We start from the raw sequence: 16,409 nt of genomic DNA, 5'->3' as shown, positions 1-16,409 counted from the left end.
ATCTCAACCCCCCCCCCCCACCCTCGTCGTCTCAAGTCGGCCGATCGACTTCATCGATGGCGACGCAAGGCTCTTACACACAATATGCATCGAGTCAATCCCAGCATGCTACGCCATTGAGTGCTCTACCAGCCCCGTCCCCTGCTCCCACACCCCCACCATCGAACTCGCAACGGTCCGGATACCCAGCCGTCTTTGCTCAGCATGGCGTTCCCTCGGGCGCCCGCGATCTGGGCCCACAATCCTCATCTTATCGTCCCCCTTCGCCCGCTTCTCGCCCTAGTAATGCTGCATTTGGTACTCGTACAGAGCCAGTGACTACCACGCAGTCCTCCAACAGTCCGTTTGCTTTGGGCCCTCGCCAAATGGTACAGCAGCACTCCTTCGCCTCAACTGCCTCCCCTACACCTGGAAACACTCCACAGCACAGCCAGAGCTACCAGCAGCACGTGCAGACACTTGTCAATGGGGCTCATCAACCTCATCGATCGACGCCGGTGTCAATGGCTGGCGGCCCGTCACAGTATGGCCACGCTCCGCTCACACCGCAAGTCTCGGGTCGGGCAATGCCGTCTCTCGCTAGTCTTGGTCGATCATACACCCCCCATCGGCTATGCACCCCGGTGGTATGGGGTACGGTCCACCGCCGCCACCGCCAGGTCCAGGGAGTATTCAGTCGATGCATCATAGAACATCTGGCCCGGGAGAGCATGTCTCCCACACGAGCGGCCATCACCGCGTCTACAGTCAAGGGTCCTCACAAGGGGGGCTGCCAAGCTCAATGCGCCCTGGGTCGCAGCCACCACGCTAGTCCTGACATTCACGATTGTAACCATATGGCCTGCCCTTTTGAGATCGATTTGATGATTCCGCTGTACATACGTAGACGAAAACGGGCTTTTTCGGTATGTTTGCTTATCATTTGTGCCTCTGAAATCACAAGCCCTCTTGTGTTTGATTCCCTTTGTATTATTAAATGAATGACTTCATGTTGTGCTACGCTTGTTATAATTCTCAATGTCCAAATCTTGTGCTCTCCACCTCAGATAGAATACATGTGTTTCCTCTTATGGGACTAATATTTATCATATACCCTGGTAATAAAGGACTTTTGGGCACGAGCCCCCCCCCCCCTCAGATTGAGACGAACCACGGCATCATTGGAATCCATCACCCCTGTCGTATCGTTGTATTACCGTTCCAACTGGTTCATATGACTGGGCAGGTTCCACGCATCGTAGTCTAAATGCACGAAAGCTCTATCGACGGTTGGCACACTCTCCAGAATATACTGCAGACTCTCACCCACGTCGTGGGCGTCGCGAAGACTGGTCCGCTCGTCCACGACCAAATCAACCTCAACATTCAATTTATCGCCCGCGTAGTATGCTTTGAGATCCTGGATCTTCTGTATGACGCGGGAGAAACGCATGGTCATGTACAGCAAGATACTGTGATCGATGGGCGAGGCCGCAGCACCGGTGAGTCGCCGAATGTATTCACCTGCCGTTTGTCCCCAATTCCACATGATGTATATAGACAGCAAGAGACCGCCTAGAGGGTCGAAGAACCATAATCGGGCAAAAGCTCCGACTGGTGAGGGGTCAGCATGTCTGCCTGGCCGGGGAATTGTAGTTGAGGGGGCATGGAGCGCGACGATGGATCACTAGGTCGGGAAAACTTGTTTTTAGAAAATTTTGGAGCAGTGGTCTTACCTAATGGGAATATAATGCTGAATGTGTTGAAGACGACATCCGTCATTGCGTCTTGAGCAAGAACCTGCACGCTTGGACTCGGGATCAGTCGACACCAAATCCAGCACAGCAGTTTGACAACCACGGTCCCCGCCATCAGAGCAATTGACGGCGTTGACAATACAACGATGGAGTGGTCGTCTCCAATCAGTTGGCTGGCAGATGACAGTCCAACCTGCAGGAAGGATGTCACCATAATCACTGAGAAGACCAGCACCGTCAATGGTTCCAATCGTCGACGACTGATCGGGTATCGTCTTCGATCTTGACGGCGAATCAAAGTCATTGTGGTCCAGATGATCACCGTGCTGAGGAAATCCAACAGTCCGTCCACGAGGCCTGCCAGGACTGACATGGAGCTCGTCAAAGCCATGATGGCGATTTTGGAGGCGAGGAGGATGACGTTAGCGACAAAGTTGATGCGAATGGCTAGATTGATCAGACGCTCTTCTGCCTCCGGGGAGAGACGCTCCTGAAACTCCGAGTCGGGAGCAGAATCGCTAGGTTTACGGGGCTCTTCCATGTCCTGCGCAGACGCATCCGGGAGCAACGGGGCTGTTTCATCGGGAATTCGATACAGATTGTGAGGCGTGCGCTTGACCCTTGTGCCCTTGGAGACCGCCTGAGCTGCGAGGGCTGGAGACTGGTCCGTGTTCGATATTTCAGAAGAGCTAGTCCGCCTTCCCTCCTGCTGTCGATGGGGGTCATGGTGACGATCAGAATAGTCTTCAATCAGATTGTGCGGGAGAGAAGAATCCAGCAGTCGGTCGATGAAGAGATACTGGGAGATCAACTCGTTGTTCCCTTCATAGTATTGACGGCTGGTGGGTGTATTATGAGCTTCATTTGTATTCGCAAACTGGACTAGTCGAGCTCGGATCCAGGCAGGTGGTGACTCACATCGCTTTACGCTGGCCTTTCAAGGTTTCAGGTGGGCGGTAGTATTGATTCCTAGAACCCAGTGGACTACTGTAAGCGGGATGCCCTCAGTCTCATGGTAGATGCTCCCATGCACCACTCGAGCGACATGGAGTCGTCAGCAGCACGGATTGCTTTGCTTATTTGGTCTTCACCGAAGAAACAAGAGATTGGCACCGCGAGAAAGAGTTCAACGAGTGTATGGCGCGGTGTCACGTACCAGTCATAGCGCGCATTGCGATGTCCAATGAGATGCGAGCCTCGCCGCGCATTTGTTGGCGTCGCCGATGACTGCTCCTCGAGGTCTTGCAATGTAGCGGTGGATTGACGACTCGGCAGAAGCGACCAGATCCGCTGACCACGCGTTGACATGATCTCGCGCTCTGGATCTAGACTCGGCCTTCGCGGCCTCAATCTCGGAGAGCCCTGAGCGTCTGAGAGTGGCAGGAAGGGTTGAGACGACATGGTGTCGCCGTGATATCGTTCTTGTTTATTCGAATCTATGCAGAACTGTCCGAGTCTCATGAATCAATTCCTGAAGTCGATTCGGCACCGCAAATGTCTTTCTTCCTCCGACCTGGTGGAGATTGCGAGGTTAGAGACAGTAGTCTACTACGACCACGACCTGTTGGGTCTCCTCTGACTGACCTGACCCCGATGACGCAGGGGCGCTGGGCGGGAGATGGACACCTGAGGGACAAGGCAGCATATCAAGGCCCTCTCACACGTGCTTCTTGGAAGTCAGCCCGTGATCCAGGCACATTGACTATCGCCAGCTGATAAGATCTCCGGTATGTACGGCAGTAGTTAGTAAAGTTCTTAAAAGGACGTGGGCCCAGTAGTGTACGAAGTGCACGTGAGTACTTCGGGACCTTACAATACGACCGTGGCCACCGTCCCACGCAGCCTCGAGCCGTGTGTATACGATTCAACTCCAGCCACAGTAGTACCTGACAACCTCTAGTCGTGTGCGACGCAGATCCTCGGGACTTGTGGAGTGCGGAATGTCGAGTCCGCTCTTCCGCGTGCTCTAGTCCCTCCAGGCTTGACCCGCGAATATGCGGGAGGAGATGGCAATCGAAAGTGATGATAGTGTCACAGCAGTGAGGGCTAGGTACGTGCCTCCGATGCCATGGGTACTGTACAGGAGCTCAACTGCAGTCACTGTAGTCACTGCACAAAGTGCATACTGCATCAGTGCATACTGACAGGCAAAAAACTTGACTCTGCATTGCTGGTACGTCATCACCTCCTCTCTCCATCTCGAAAGGGCGAGAGACACGTGACGCGTGCATGACCTGGAGGTTAGCAGAAGGCTTCAAGGCATTATTAAAGGCTTAAGGCACTAATGAATCGCGGAAAGGCGGAAGCCTCCTTCCGCAGTGGAGCCCTCCGCCGACGGGGGCGATCCGCAGAAGGTCTCCATCTGGTCGAAGCTCTCCGCTGCTGCTGCTGCTGCTGCTGCTGTTGGCTGCGCTTTGATTTGAGCCAACCCCGGCGAGATTTCCCCGCCAGAAGTTTCCCGTAGAGTGACCGATGCAGCAAGCTGGGTCGTAGCCCTCCCAGGTCGGCGGAGACGAGATGCTGCACACCGTCTGTGCGGCCTTAAAAAGGCCCTCCACCCCTCACGAGCGAGTTGACACTTGAGCACTTCTATTCACAAGGTTTGGATCGCGTGGACCATCATGACCTTACAGACGCTGGCCATCGCCGTCATAACGGTGGCATACCTTGTGATTCGATACTTGAATCGGACAGATGTGCCGAAGATCAAGGGCATCCCCGAGATTCCTGGTGTGCCTCTATTTGGCAATCTCCTGCAATTAGGCGACCAACACGCCAGAGTCACCGCGAAATGGGCGAAAAAGTTTGGTCCTGTCTTTCAGGTTCGCATGGGCAACAAGGTACGTCAACAAGGCCCTTACAGAGGTGCAGCCAGACCCATGCGAGTGGCGTAGAGCTGGCCATGGGAGACTGACGAGCAAGCCAGAGAATCGTTTTTGCCAACAGCTTTGACTCGGTCCGACAGCTCTGGATTAAGGACCAGTCGGCTTTGATTTCCCGCCCAACCTTTCACACTTTCCATAGCGTGGTTTCCAGTTCCCAAGGATTCACTATTGGCACCTCTCCATGGGACGAATCTTGCAAGCGACGGCGCAAGGCCGCCGCAACGGCCCTCAACCGCCCAGCCACGCAGTCGTATATGCCCATCATTGACCTGGAGAGTAACTCGAGCATCAAAGAGCTATATCGGGACAGCCAGGACGGTACAGTCGACATAAACCCCACAGCGTACTTTCAGAGATATGCTCTCAACACCAGTCTCACGCTCAACTATGGGTTTCGCATCGAGGGAAATGTGGATGATCATCTTCTCAAGGAAATTTGTGACGTCGAGCGAGGCGTATCCAATTTTCGGAGTACCTCCAACAACTGGCAAGACTACATACCGCTCCTCCGCATTCTCCCCAAGATGAACAACGAGGCAGAGTCATATCGGCTGCGCCGTGACAAATATCTCACCTTCCTCCTGGACATGCTGAAGGATCAAATTGCCAAGGGAACGGACAAGCCTTGCATCACTGGCAATATTCTCAAGGACCCGGACGCCAAGTTGAATGACGGTGAGTCCAGACGACGCCCCCTAGATGCATTGCACCGTATCTTAGCGACCGGTATTTTCGCTTGTTTACGGCCATCTTTGCTAAGTTTCCACCAACAGCTGAAATCAAATCGATTTGCTTGACCATGGTCTCCGCTGGACTAGATACCGTTCCCGGCAATCTAATCATGGGCATCGCCTATCTGGCGTCGGAAGAAGGCCAACGGGTTCAAGCAAAGGCATTCGAGGAGATTATGAAAGTCTATCCCGACGGGGACGCCTGGGAAAAATGTCTGGTGGAAGAAAAAGTTCCCTACATCACAGCCTTGGTCAAGGAAACCTTACGATTCTGGACCGTGATTCCGATCTGCTTGCCACGTGAAAGCACGAAGGATATTGAGTGGAATGGCGCAGTAATTCCCGCTGGCACCACCTTCTTCATGGTCAGTCTTTCTCCTGTCGCTCTCACACTCCGGGTCTGATGTTGCCCTCTTCGTTTTTTCCGGCGTTGTGCTAACGCTATTCCAGAACGCCTGGGCCGCGGACTACGACGCCGATCACTTTGATCAACCTGAAAAGTTCGTGCCCGAGCGCTATCTGGACGTCGGCGAGGCCTCCGGTACGCCTCATTATGGTTATGGCGCAGGATCGCGTATGTGTGCAGGATCACACTTGGCAAATCGTGAACTTTACACCGCGTTTCTACGCCTCATCACTGCTTTTCGCATGGTCCCTGCAAAGATGACCGAAGACCGGCCCATCTTGGACGCTTTGGAGTGTAACGCCATCCCAACCGCATTGACCACGGAGCCCAAGCCATTTAAGGTGGGCTTCACCCCTCGGGATCCCGTGAAGCTGAAGCAGTGGATGATGGAGAGTGACGAGAGGACCAAGGACCTGTGAATATAAATAATCGCGGTGTGGAAATAGAAGTCGATCGATACTAAAAAGTCATTGCCCTCTAATGCACAGGAATATGAAGTGATTGCGCCACCTTTGGTGTCTTCTACCTAGTGGAATTGCATCCGAGCTGCGACTCCAGGTAGCACATGGACCACGATGACCATCATATTTTGTACTACCTGAGTGGGAACTTTTGTCGTGGTCGAGTAGGTGGGATCTATCTCGCTCGAGGATGAGACTGGGTGTTCATTTGCTCGGTGAAAGACTCAACTCTATCCGGAGGTGAATGGCTCTGATACAACACCGATTGGGTATATGCTGTTGTAAGATTACCAAGAACACTGCGAGTGCGCTAGAATCATACGGTTGCGAAGAGTTCCTGTACGCACGTCAAGAGGGACCAGCGTTGCCACGACAGTAGACTGGACTGGGAAAGACTCAGTTACCAGATTGAGGCTTGGTGAAGTGGAGGTTCCGGGGAATGGAGAAACCTTGCGCGACCGCGACTGGGATTCTGGAAACGCGGAATCCCCCGCTCGGTCAAAAAAGTGTCAAAGCTGGTCCGGCGGGGCTGACATCGGCCCTTCAATGGAAGCTGTCTCTCTTTTTGATGTAAGGACTTGACTGAACACTCAGATTTTCTTGCAAGTATTCCATTCTGTCCGCTATGAGAACAGCGACTTCAGGTGATGGAGACGAGAGCCCTGGAGATGCCCTAAATCAATTCCAGAGCGACGGTAGAAGTGATGAACGTCCTCGAAAGAAGCGGCGAACATACACGGCTCGTGCTTGGTATGTTCTTCCTTTTGTAGACTATCCACTGTTCTTGGATCATCCCAGCTCATTGAGGACCCGCAGCAACGACTGTAAACGTCGCAAGATAAAATGCAATGGTCAAGTACCGTGTTATCGCTGCGGCCGTCAAAACATCGAATGTGTCTACTCAGAGAGTGCTCCCAAAGAGAGCATAGAAAACACTTATGGGTACAGTCATACCTGCTCGTTCTGTCTTTGGAAAGCGCCCATGAAGTGAGCCCTAACGATGAACGGCAGACACCCCAGCCAGCTCCTTGAACAAATGAGTGCAATGCAAGGTCAGATGCACGCTCTCGACAAGACTGTGAGAGACCTAGTCAGCCGCATCACCTCGTCTTCGGGCGCTCCCTGTTCATGTAGGGCTAGCTCTTTCAAGGGATCACACGGAGATAAACTGCATGTCCCACAGCACCGTGACCGAAGACTCTCAACAGTCACGAGGGCATCATTCCAAGGCCCAACAACATCTGATTTTAGCTTCAAACTGGCCAAAACAAGCTTGCTGCAGCGAGGAATCATGGAGCCAAATGATGTTTTCGACGGAGTAGACGGCGACGTGACTCAGGAGCCTTCCCCAGTGGCCTCTCCGTTGTCTCCAGCTCATCGTGCAGGAGAATGTCGCGCAGCCGATCCCCTCGACACGATGGACAAAAGCGAAGTCCTTCGTTTGTGCATTGTGTACGAGGAGGAGATGGGCATAATGTATCCCGTGCTGGAGTTGCCCGTCCTGCTAGAGCAAGTTCACTTTCTTTTTGACAGATCAGGTCACCAAGTGCAGCATCTCGGGCAAGCTGGGCCCACTACAAACGCCGTCTTGGACCATGAAGATATGGCAATTATAAAACTGGTGTTGGCCTGCGCTTTGACTGCTGAAGGAGGCGGTCGGAGCGACAAAGCTATTTCGTTGCTCGACAGCGTACGGGAAATTCAGGATGACTGCGTATGGGGTTCACCGGAGATCAAGTCTATGACCATTTTGACTCTCGTGGTGAGTTCGCACAATCTAGTTACAACCCGACTTTGGATCACGAACTTGCAATTGTGATGAAATGCTGATCGTACCCTCAGTCCATATTGCACTTCCAAATGGACGAAGAGACCCTTGCATGGCGCACCATTGGAATTGTGGAGCGAATGTGTCTGGAGAAAGGGCTGCATCGATCAGAGTCTCTGAAACATTCAAGTATCACGGCAACTGGTAGAGATCGAGCCTTGCGACTGTTTTGGTCCATTTACATCTTGGACATGCGCTGGTCCTTTGGGACGGGCATGCCTTTCGCACTTGAGGACGCAGATATTGACCCGAGTTTGCCAGAGCCCGAGGAAAGCACTCCGTATCTTCGTGCAATGGTCAAGTACAGCCGACTTGCGGCAAGGGTGTGGAAATTTGTTTCCGCTTTCAACAACAAGAATGAAATCAAGAAAGACGAAATGAATTATCTCGATTGGCAAGTCTTGCGCTGGGCACATGATATCCCCGACTCATTGGGATTGAATCACCTCACTGGAACGATGGTGAATTCCGCAGATGGAAAAGCCCGCAGTGTGCGTCGCCTAAAGGCGTTGCTATACTTGCGAGCAAATCAACTGAGGATGCTGATATATCGACCGGTCTTGCACACGGTGACTCATGTTGCTCGATACCCCACCGAGTCCGCCACGGTAGTTGAAATCGCGAAAGACACCATTCGATTCATTACCAATTTGAACGAGACTTCGGATATCTACCAGCTTCAACAAGTTGCTTTCAATTGGTTCTTGGTTTCTGCAATCGGGGTCCTTTTCCTCGCAGTTGCACAAGCTCCGTCCCAATTCAGCGATACATGCAAGGAAGAATTCTACTGCGCTTTGGATCTCGTCAAAGGCTTTTCAACGCACTCCTACGTCTCCCAGCGGCTATGGAGATCGATGCGAAGCCTGCGGAAGCTCGGGCCTCGATTAGGTCTCTGGGGTGCTCAGAAACCCCCATGCAACAAAATACGGATGAATCGGTCGGCTGTGCCCGATCCCTCGTCTGAGTCGCTACCGTTCAACACAACGGTAGCAGCAGCAGCAGCAGCAGCAGCAGAGACAGGCACCCCGAGTCAGGCTATACCGGCCGACAGCATGCAAATGACCAGGGAATTAATGGAGTGGTTCGAAGCTTTGGGGAACCCCGGGGGGCTCAGTACGACAGATACTTCGCATTTCATCTCGGAGCAGCCCTCTTGGCAGGGCTCGGCAGCTGGTCCTTTCATGTGTGAGTACGGAGACGAGCTATCGAGCATATTGAGAGATTGCTTTTAGGGGACCATCTCCGAGTGGCTATGGATATTCAATTGAACTATGCTTGGTTGCTGCTACAATCACAAGGTGAAAATGTTCAAGGCGATTGAAAACTCTCCGTGAACTGAGAGAGCTCATTTTCCTACGACCAAACCATTCTTGGTTGCAAATTGTGAAGATCAGCTACTGTCCAATCCGTCACAAGGATGTTACCCGGCTCATGGGCAAAGACAAGCCCGTCGATTCGATCTCCGGCAGCCTCAACCGCAATCCGCGGCGTCACGCCGCACGCCTGTTCCTTCCAGTCGAATGACGCATCAGAAATGAGGACTAAAGGCACGGACTCAAATTGGCGACTGGACTCGAGGAGGGATCTTACCCAGAAAATCGGCACCTCGTCGGGATCAAAGTCGGGCACTTCGCCAAAATCAGGCTTGCGAATATCAAATATCCCAAGTGATTTTGCACCTTCCCATCCCCAGGCAACTGGGACAGATATGTTCTTGTGATGTCTCTGACACGGTCGATCTGATCCAGTCGGTAGGGTCTCATCGATACAATACAATGGCCTGCGCTGAAAAAGCCCTCGGGAAGTAGGAAGATACTCGAGCGGTACATTGGCACGACTTTCCTGGTCTGCAGGTGACGTGGCGGGAGTCCTGCTGCTGTCAAGGCATCCTCGAAGGAGAAGGAGCACCCGATGAGAAATGCGACATGATTAACGTAACGGACCATAGTGCGACAAGATCTCGAGTCGAGTCAACAAGTCTGCCATCCTGGTAGACACGATACTGGGGAAAGTCCGTGCGCAGGTCAAAATCAGGTGTCTGGATGCAACCTGCGGGTCGAACATCGTGGCAATCTCCTGGCTTTGCGGACATTGCCAGCAGCGGACACGAGACTGGATTGCGTAGACAGAGGTCATAAAAGTCACCTGCGTATCGAGCCGACCGAACAAGCAGATTGGCCTGAAGATGGCCCGTTGCCAAGCCCGCGGTGTTGTTGATCGTATTCTGGCGACATGCGAGGCGAACCTCATACGCTGGCGAGTCGATGGACGACGAAGCTTCAGGAGGGTTGACAAGTGATTTCAGATCGAGCTTATGGGTGCGGATGGATTCTGGAGAGTATATAGGCCTGTACAGGCTCATTTGTGAATAGGAATGAGAATCACATCTGCTTCGCCTTCGCACGGGGGTCATCGAACGCCGCTCACGGCATGAAGCGAACGTAGCATTGATTCGAATGGGTCACAACCATATGGTCCGAACATGCGAGGATTAACAACTGAGCCCGAAATGCATCGCCTCGTGGCTCTGCGGTACAACGGTCACTCAGTGTATTATTAGGTCTCTAGCTCGGTACTTTCTATTTTAGTAGTTAAGGCGTTGTAATACATATTACATACTAGAGAGTTGTAACAGTAGTACTAAAGTACTTTAGTCTGTGCCTCACTTGCTTTTTGTAGATTCCATCGGGATGCACTTACCGATGGAACTGAGAGAGTCCCTCATGTTGTCCTGTGGTCGCTTATCTACCCAGTGTTGTTTCATGATATGGAAAGCTCTGGCCAATGCAGGCCATGGTTTCATAGGTAGATAGATAGGCCACATTGTTGTTTGCGTCTGCTAGTCCTTGGGTAGGCTGAACTTGCACGCTGACCGTGGTTTCTGCTGGCCAAAGCTGGTCTTTGAGCTTCAAGGCACCCTTGTACAGTACTAAGGTATCTAATGGTTTGGCATGGTCTCCGCTGCCGAGAGACCGCGCCGATCATCTTTTCCATATTGAGACTGTTGTCGTGAGGGGCTACAGAGCCAGTGCACTAATCTTCACCACTCAGCGACTGAGACACCACGCCTATCAAGTCTGTCGGCCCGATGAGAATCCCTTCGGATCCAACCCGCTGGTACACCCAGGAACTTCGCCGACGAGTATAAGGTAGTACGGAGACTACCTTACAGACTCTATCGAGTATGGACTATGGACAATTCGGGGGAAGTGGATCCGGAAATTGGGGTATATGGGCGATAAGCAAGTCCCCCCCCTCAATCCATGTCGCTCGCATGACGCAGCAGCAGCTGGTATGCAGGTGTTGATAAGTCCATGCAGAGCCCCAAGACGAGTACATAGCTGCTTCAATGGCTCTTCTGCATCACACTTGACATTTCTATTTGGAGCCCCTGTTGACCCTGCCACAAGCCTCCCGTCGAGTCTTCGATCAACACATGCATCATGGCTATTGATGACAGTCAAACCGCCGATATTGCCGTGGGGCAAAAGTTCACCGGTCACAAGAGGCGAGATAGCGTAGCAGTCGATGGCAGTGTCGCTGGAGAGGCCCTGGATGTGCATCTGGACCCGGCACTGGAACGCAGGCTACTGATGAAACTCGATATCGCTTTTGTACCTATCATCATGCTGACCTACCTGTCATGCTTTCTAGACCGGTCGAACATAGGTATAAGCTGCACCTGTCGCTGGCGCACCTCCAAAATCAAATCTCTCAAGCTGACCGAATGAAACAGGCAATGTCAAGGTAGCCGGTATGCCTGAGGACATTCGTGCCTCAGACAGTCAATTCTCCACGGCTATTTCCATCTTCTACGTCACATATGTCCTATTTGAGTCGCCATGGGCTGTTCTCATGAAGAAACTGACGCCTCGGAATATTCTGACGGGACTTTGTATTGTTTGGTCCTTGACCACGGTCTTTTCTGGTTTCATCGACTCGGTGGCATCGCTCTATGCGACGCGTTTGATTCTCGGAGCATGCGAGGCTGGATTGTTCCCGTGTCTGAACCTGTATCTGACGATGGTGTACCGGCGTGAGGAACAGGCCAAGAGAGTCTCCTACTTGCTGAGCTGTGCTGCCATCTCTGGGGCTGTGGGTGGACTGCTAGCTTACGGACTCCTTCACATGGATGGAGTTGCCGGCAAAGCTGGATGGAGGTATTGTCATTGCATTCCGAAGTCATTTCCTTTCCCTTCAGCCTTACCTATGCTGACACGCTTGATTTTAGATGGGTCTACATTATTGAGGGAATATTCAGCGCTCTCTGTGCTGTACTGATCTGGTTCGGCCTGCCGAACAACCCCGCGGAGGCCTATTTTTTGAATGAGGAAGAAAAGTGGATGATGCGCGTTCGCAATGAACAGCGCCGTAAATATATGGGCAATGAGGAATTCAGCTGGCAGGAGATGCGCATCGCCCTGACTGATCCGAAGCTTTTCTTCTCCGGTCTCATTCAGTTCTGCCAAGACATTCTTCTGTATGGATTCAGCACATTTCTCCCGACCATTCTCAAGGGCATGGGTTACAACACGTTGATGAGCAACGTCTTGACGGTTCCGGTTTATATCTGGGCGGCCGCTGTCTTTGTATTTCTGGCATTCTGTTCGGACCGATATTCTAAATTTGCTTCGGTAAGTTTCATTTACTTTTGTGGGACATTTGAAATGCCCGTTCTGATGGATATCACTCCTCCACCCAGTTCATTTTCGCATCAAACATTTTCGGCATCGTTGGATACATTCTTCTGTTGACCGTCTCACACAAACCCGTGCAATATTTCGCAACTTTCCTGATCGGAATCTCGACATATACTGGCGTAGGGTTGAATGTTGCATGGATCAACGTGAATGTGGCCCCCCAGTACCGACGTGCGCTTGAGATTGGACTTCAGCAGACAATTGGCAATTGTGCTGGCATTGTCGCTGGTCAGATCTATCGCAACCCGCCTTATGTGCTGGGCAACTCGTTCTCACTCGGCGCACTGGTGGTATCGCAGATAGGTGTTACCTTTTTTGGATTCTATCTACGACGGGAGAATCAAGTCAAAGCTCGGATCGAGAATGATGAGGTCCAAGATACCCGACGAGTTCAGACCGGCGATGCCGCGGTCGATTTCAAGTATCTCTACTAAGGTAAGTACATTGATGAATTAGACGTCGCCTTTTACGAAGCCTCTTTGGTAGATCATTAGTACCATTTGTTGTACTGCAGAGATCCTTGCAAACGACACAAATATATCGTCTTTGAATGAAGAAAGCTCTTACTACGCATACGGCTGCTTGATGAACGAGGCTGATCCTCGAACTAGATGATCAGGCTGTGATGCCTTGAGCTTCAGGCCGCGGAAATCAAACCCTGGATCGGCCCACGAGCAATGCCTGTCTCATCGAAAGAAAGAATGCATGACGCACACGACTGATGATTCAACACTTTTAGTAGGCGCGGGCATCCATTATGTCAGTAATGGAGGTCACAAGGTCGGGTGGCTCAGCTGGCTGTATGAGTATTTAGATGTAGGACGCCGGGCCGAGTAGATGGGACGATCGAGCTATCTTTACATCGCGCATCAACATACCGCCAAAAGACAGAAATATCCTGTACACCCGAAGAATCTCCTTGAAAAGTCGGTAATCATGGGTCTCTGCATGTCCATGCCCCGACGCTCCCATATGATGCGACCTGTGCGACCTGTGCCGGTCGCGGTCGTTCCGGTCGGAGGCGGTTGGGCAGCTCCGCCCCGACGCACCTTCCATGGTGGAATGACATACGGTATGAGTCCCGGGATGGGCCATGGCGGCAGATACGGTGGAAGATATGGTGGGGGAGGGTTTGGAGGTTCAGGATATGGAGGTGGTGGTGGATGGGGCGGTGGTGGCTCTGGTCGATACGGTGGACCACGAAGGCGCTGCTGATGCTGTGATGTTGGAGGTGTCTGACTTCGACTTGGGTAAGACTGCTCAACAGAGACTCGTCTCGAGGTCTCAGTTTCTAACCGCTAAAGCGACATCTTCTCAGGAGCCTTCTGCGAAGAGACGAACCGGCGAAACAAAAAATCACAGCAATTCAGCCCACGCCGTTCTAGCATGTTATCTTGGAGACTCCCTCCGTGCATAAGCAAGAATGATTGACACCAGTACTTTGTTACCGTCTTGTTTTTCAACATGAAATGTGTCAACTTTGATGCTTGAATGATGGTCTTGCAATTCTGATGACACACCTGGGCTAAAGAGTAGTAGGTAACTTTGTTAAGAGCTGTAGTCTACGGTCAGATTGGGGTCAGTATCACTTAAAAGACTAGAAACAAATGGATACCATTTCAAATTGTGCAGCTCCTGTAGCGAGTACATGCCCAACTACGCACCTCTACATAGTTAAGCCCGGTACCACCTAATCTTATATCTTTTTGTCTAGCATCGATTATCGACGGGCACAACATTTCATTTAAACGGCGCTGACTAGGTGGCCACAACAAGTTCCAGCAGGTCGTCTGTGAAGCTGGATGTATTTACATGCATTTTTTGATTGGCGCAGAACGTATCATGGCCTTGAAAATGCTTTCCGTCCATACCTCTCAGTATTTTCTCTCATCAACAAGATCTCGCCTATGTCAGTGTATAGGCTAGCCTATTTCCACCATGACCACGGCGAGCGTTCCAACACGTACACAGATTTACAGGGTTTGAACGGTGAATCGACAAAATCAAATGGTTGCATTGACAGTGAGATTTATCGCCGCAGGATAATCATTCAATGCATTGCTCTGCAATGAAGCCCATGACCGTTGGATGGCCTGCATGTTTAGACGCACTGGGAGTACCAAGCGTTGGTAACTTTACAGGTACCAGAAGCACAGCAAGTAGGACCATTCCAGCCACTGCCACCGCATTGACCCCAGATCTGGGCGCAGGTGCCAGTGGTAGGGGCCGACGACGCGGTGGTGGTCGTCGACGAACCAGAACCGCCTGTTGAACCCGTGCTGGAGCCACTCGCCTCGGAGACGGTGATCTTGGCCGAACCACTGCTCCCGAAGCCCTCGGTCGAGACAATCTGATACGCAGCCGCGCTCAGGGGGTTATGGGTCATACCCTGGGCCTGGTAGTAGTTGTAGTGGTTGGCTGTGGTCACGGTACCGGATGAGCGCTTGTTCTTGCGGACCGACCAGTTCTGGAGGTAATTGTTGCCGCGGTTGACCAAGCAGACTTCGTAGTCACTACCGTCGCTGTGAAGTGTGCCCTTGCTGGTGCCTGCAGAGCAAGGGTTGTAGCTGCCGTAGTCCTCGAGAATCTACATCGCAGTTAGCTTGCAAGCACACGGGGCAGCAGAGGTCTGCCGGCGTGGGACAGAGTGACTTACGTAGTTCTCGCCTTGGGTTGACCATGTGTAGACGGCAAGATAGAAATTGCCCGAAGCGCTCACACTACCAGAGAAGTTGATCGTTCTGGGCTGGGCATTGGACCAACCCTTGCCAGCTGTGAAATCACCAACGTTCTGCCAGTTGACCGAGTATTCACCGGCAGCTCCATTGGTGTAGGTAGTTACGCCACTTGAGCCGTCATCCCCTAATCCTCGAGTCAGCCTAGTCCGTATATCCTTCACGAATTCGACGGAGATGGTGCGGGAGCACACTTACAGAACTGATAGAAGAAGCCGTTGTTGGTGCCTTGGCCGTTGGGAGTATTGCGTCTGCTGAGCGCGGCGGGAGATGCCGCCGGGCTGGCAACGACGCCGGCTGCGACTGCCGCAGCAACAAAAGCGGTGGTGAAGGACAACATTGTGCGTGAAACAGATCCTTTCCGATTTGGGATATTATTTGGGCTTTGTCGACTGTTGAGGCCACTGGAAGGTTTGTGCTCGAGAAGATGAACCTGTTCAAGACGAGGAGGAGGACTTCTTTCTTATATACCTTGATCTCTATAGTCCTTTCCTCAACTTCCTCCACGGTTCCTTCGGCACTCACATCATCACATAGCCGAAACGCATGCAAGGCTTGATCCGAATAGCCTTTAATCAGTCGTGGTGATTCCAGGCATGGCCTGTCTCTGTATGAAACAATGGTCGAAACAAGCCGAGGACCTTCAATTAGAGTGAGATGAACATTCAGGGGGGTTGAAACAGCCTAAAGGATCCTTCAAGATGGTCCAACCCCACCGGGGGGACTTCATTCTGCAGGGATCCCGGCCATCCGCTTCAAAAGAAGCATTTGTCAGTGGGTGGCAAGCCAAATGGAACACACCTGTAGTGATCTGGACCTCACGGAGTCAACACATTCTGCAGCAGAGGCAGATGTGGAACCCGAAAAGCTTATACAGTGACGGCTAAATTGCCGACTTGAAGAATCGTGGAGAGCACAACCTTGATT

General features: G+C 52.1%; 8 protein-coding genes across 8 annotated transcripts; 5 read left to right on the top strand and 3 right to left on the bottom strand.

Annotated features, from left to right (window-relative positions):
• Nucleotides 1–56: 56 nt before the first annotated feature.
• N7539_009514 (uncharacterized protein) lies at nt 57–980 on the top strand (the record flags this gene model as incomplete). The annotated part of the gene is made up of 1 exon (XM_056939109.1): nt 57–980. One exon carries the CDS (start codon nt 57–59, stop codon nt 978–980), a length of 924 nt encoding a protein of 307 aa, XP_056785604.1.
• A 212-nt stretch (nt 981–1,192) lies between these two features.
• N7539_009513 (cation diffusion facilitator family transporter) lies at nt 1,193–3,137 on the bottom strand (the record flags this gene model as incomplete). The annotated part of the gene is made up of 4 exons (XM_056939108.1): nt 1,193–1,593; nt 1,716–2,575; nt 2,655–2,723; nt 2,770–3,137. The coding sequence occupies 4 exons, from the start codon at nt 3,135–3,137 to the stop codon at nt 1,193–1,195; spliced, it is 1,698 nt and encodes a 565-aa protein (XP_056785603.1).
• Nucleotides 3,138–4,357: 1,220 nt separating this feature from the next.
• On the top strand, nt 4,358–6,177 carry N7539_009512 (cytochrome P450; the record flags this gene model as incomplete). Its single annotated transcript, XM_056939107.1, has 4 exons — nt 4,358–4,576; nt 4,663–5,296; nt 5,395–5,717; nt 5,803–6,177. 4 exons carry the CDS (start codon nt 4,358–4,360, stop codon nt 6,175–6,177), a joined length of 1,551 nt encoding a protein of 516 aa, XP_056785602.1.
• Nucleotides 6,178–7,219: 1,042 nt separating this feature from the next.
• N7539_009511 (putative C6 transcription factor) lies at nt 7,220–9,279 on the top strand (the record flags this gene model as incomplete). The annotated part of the gene is made up of 2 exons (XM_056939106.1): nt 7,220–7,981; nt 8,062–9,279. 2 exons carry the CDS (start codon nt 7,220–7,222, stop codon nt 9,277–9,279), a joined length of 1,980 nt encoding a protein of 659 aa, XP_056785601.1.
• Nucleotides 9,280–9,400: 121 nt separating this feature from the next.
• N7539_009510 (DUF1445 domain protein) lies at nt 9,401–10,409 on the bottom strand (the record flags this gene model as incomplete). The annotated part of the gene is made up of 2 exons (XM_056939105.1): nt 9,401–9,917; nt 9,991–10,409. The coding sequence occupies 2 exons, from the start codon at nt 10,407–10,409 to the stop codon at nt 9,401–9,403; spliced, it is 936 nt and encodes a 311-aa protein (XP_056785600.1).
• Nucleotides 10,410–11,490: 1,081 nt separating this feature from the next.
• N7539_009509 (allantoate permease family MFS transporter) lies at nt 11,491–13,181 on the top strand (the record flags this gene model as incomplete). Its single annotated transcript, XM_056939104.1, has 4 exons — nt 11,491–11,716; nt 11,784–12,207; nt 12,279–12,681; nt 12,750–13,181. The coding sequence occupies 4 exons, from the start codon at nt 11,491–11,493 to the stop codon at nt 13,179–13,181; spliced, it is 1,485 nt and encodes a 494-aa protein (XP_056785599.1).
• A 502-nt stretch (nt 13,182–13,683) lies between these two features.
• On the top strand, nt 13,684–13,962 carry N7539_009508 (uncharacterized protein; the record flags this gene model as incomplete). The annotated part of the gene is made up of 1 exon (XM_056939103.1): nt 13,684–13,962. One exon carries the CDS (start codon nt 13,684–13,686, stop codon nt 13,960–13,962), a length of 279 nt encoding a protein of 92 aa, XP_056785598.1.
• Nucleotides 13,963–14,848: 886 nt separating this feature from the next.
• N7539_009507 (Endo-1-4-beta-xylanase B) lies at nt 14,849–15,822 on the bottom strand (the record flags this gene model as incomplete). The annotated part of the gene is made up of 3 exons (XM_056939102.1): nt 14,849–15,334; nt 15,404–15,609; nt 15,681–15,822. 3 exons carry the CDS (start codon nt 15,820–15,822, stop codon nt 14,849–14,851), a joined length of 834 nt encoding a protein of 277 aa, XP_056785597.1.
• Nucleotides 15,823–16,409: the final 587 nt, after the last annotated feature.

Source organism: Penicillium diatomitis (assembly GCF_028827545.1).
Source record: "Penicillium diatomitis strain IBT 30728 chromosome Unknown utg000018l_segment0_segment0, whole genome shotgun sequence".
Lineage (NCBI taxonomy): Eukaryota > Fungi > Ascomycota > Eurotiomycetes > Eurotiales > Aspergillaceae > Penicillium > Penicillium diatomitis.
The sequence above is the reverse complement of the archived record's forward strand: the minus strand, read 5'-3'. Positions and strand labels throughout refer to the sequence as shown.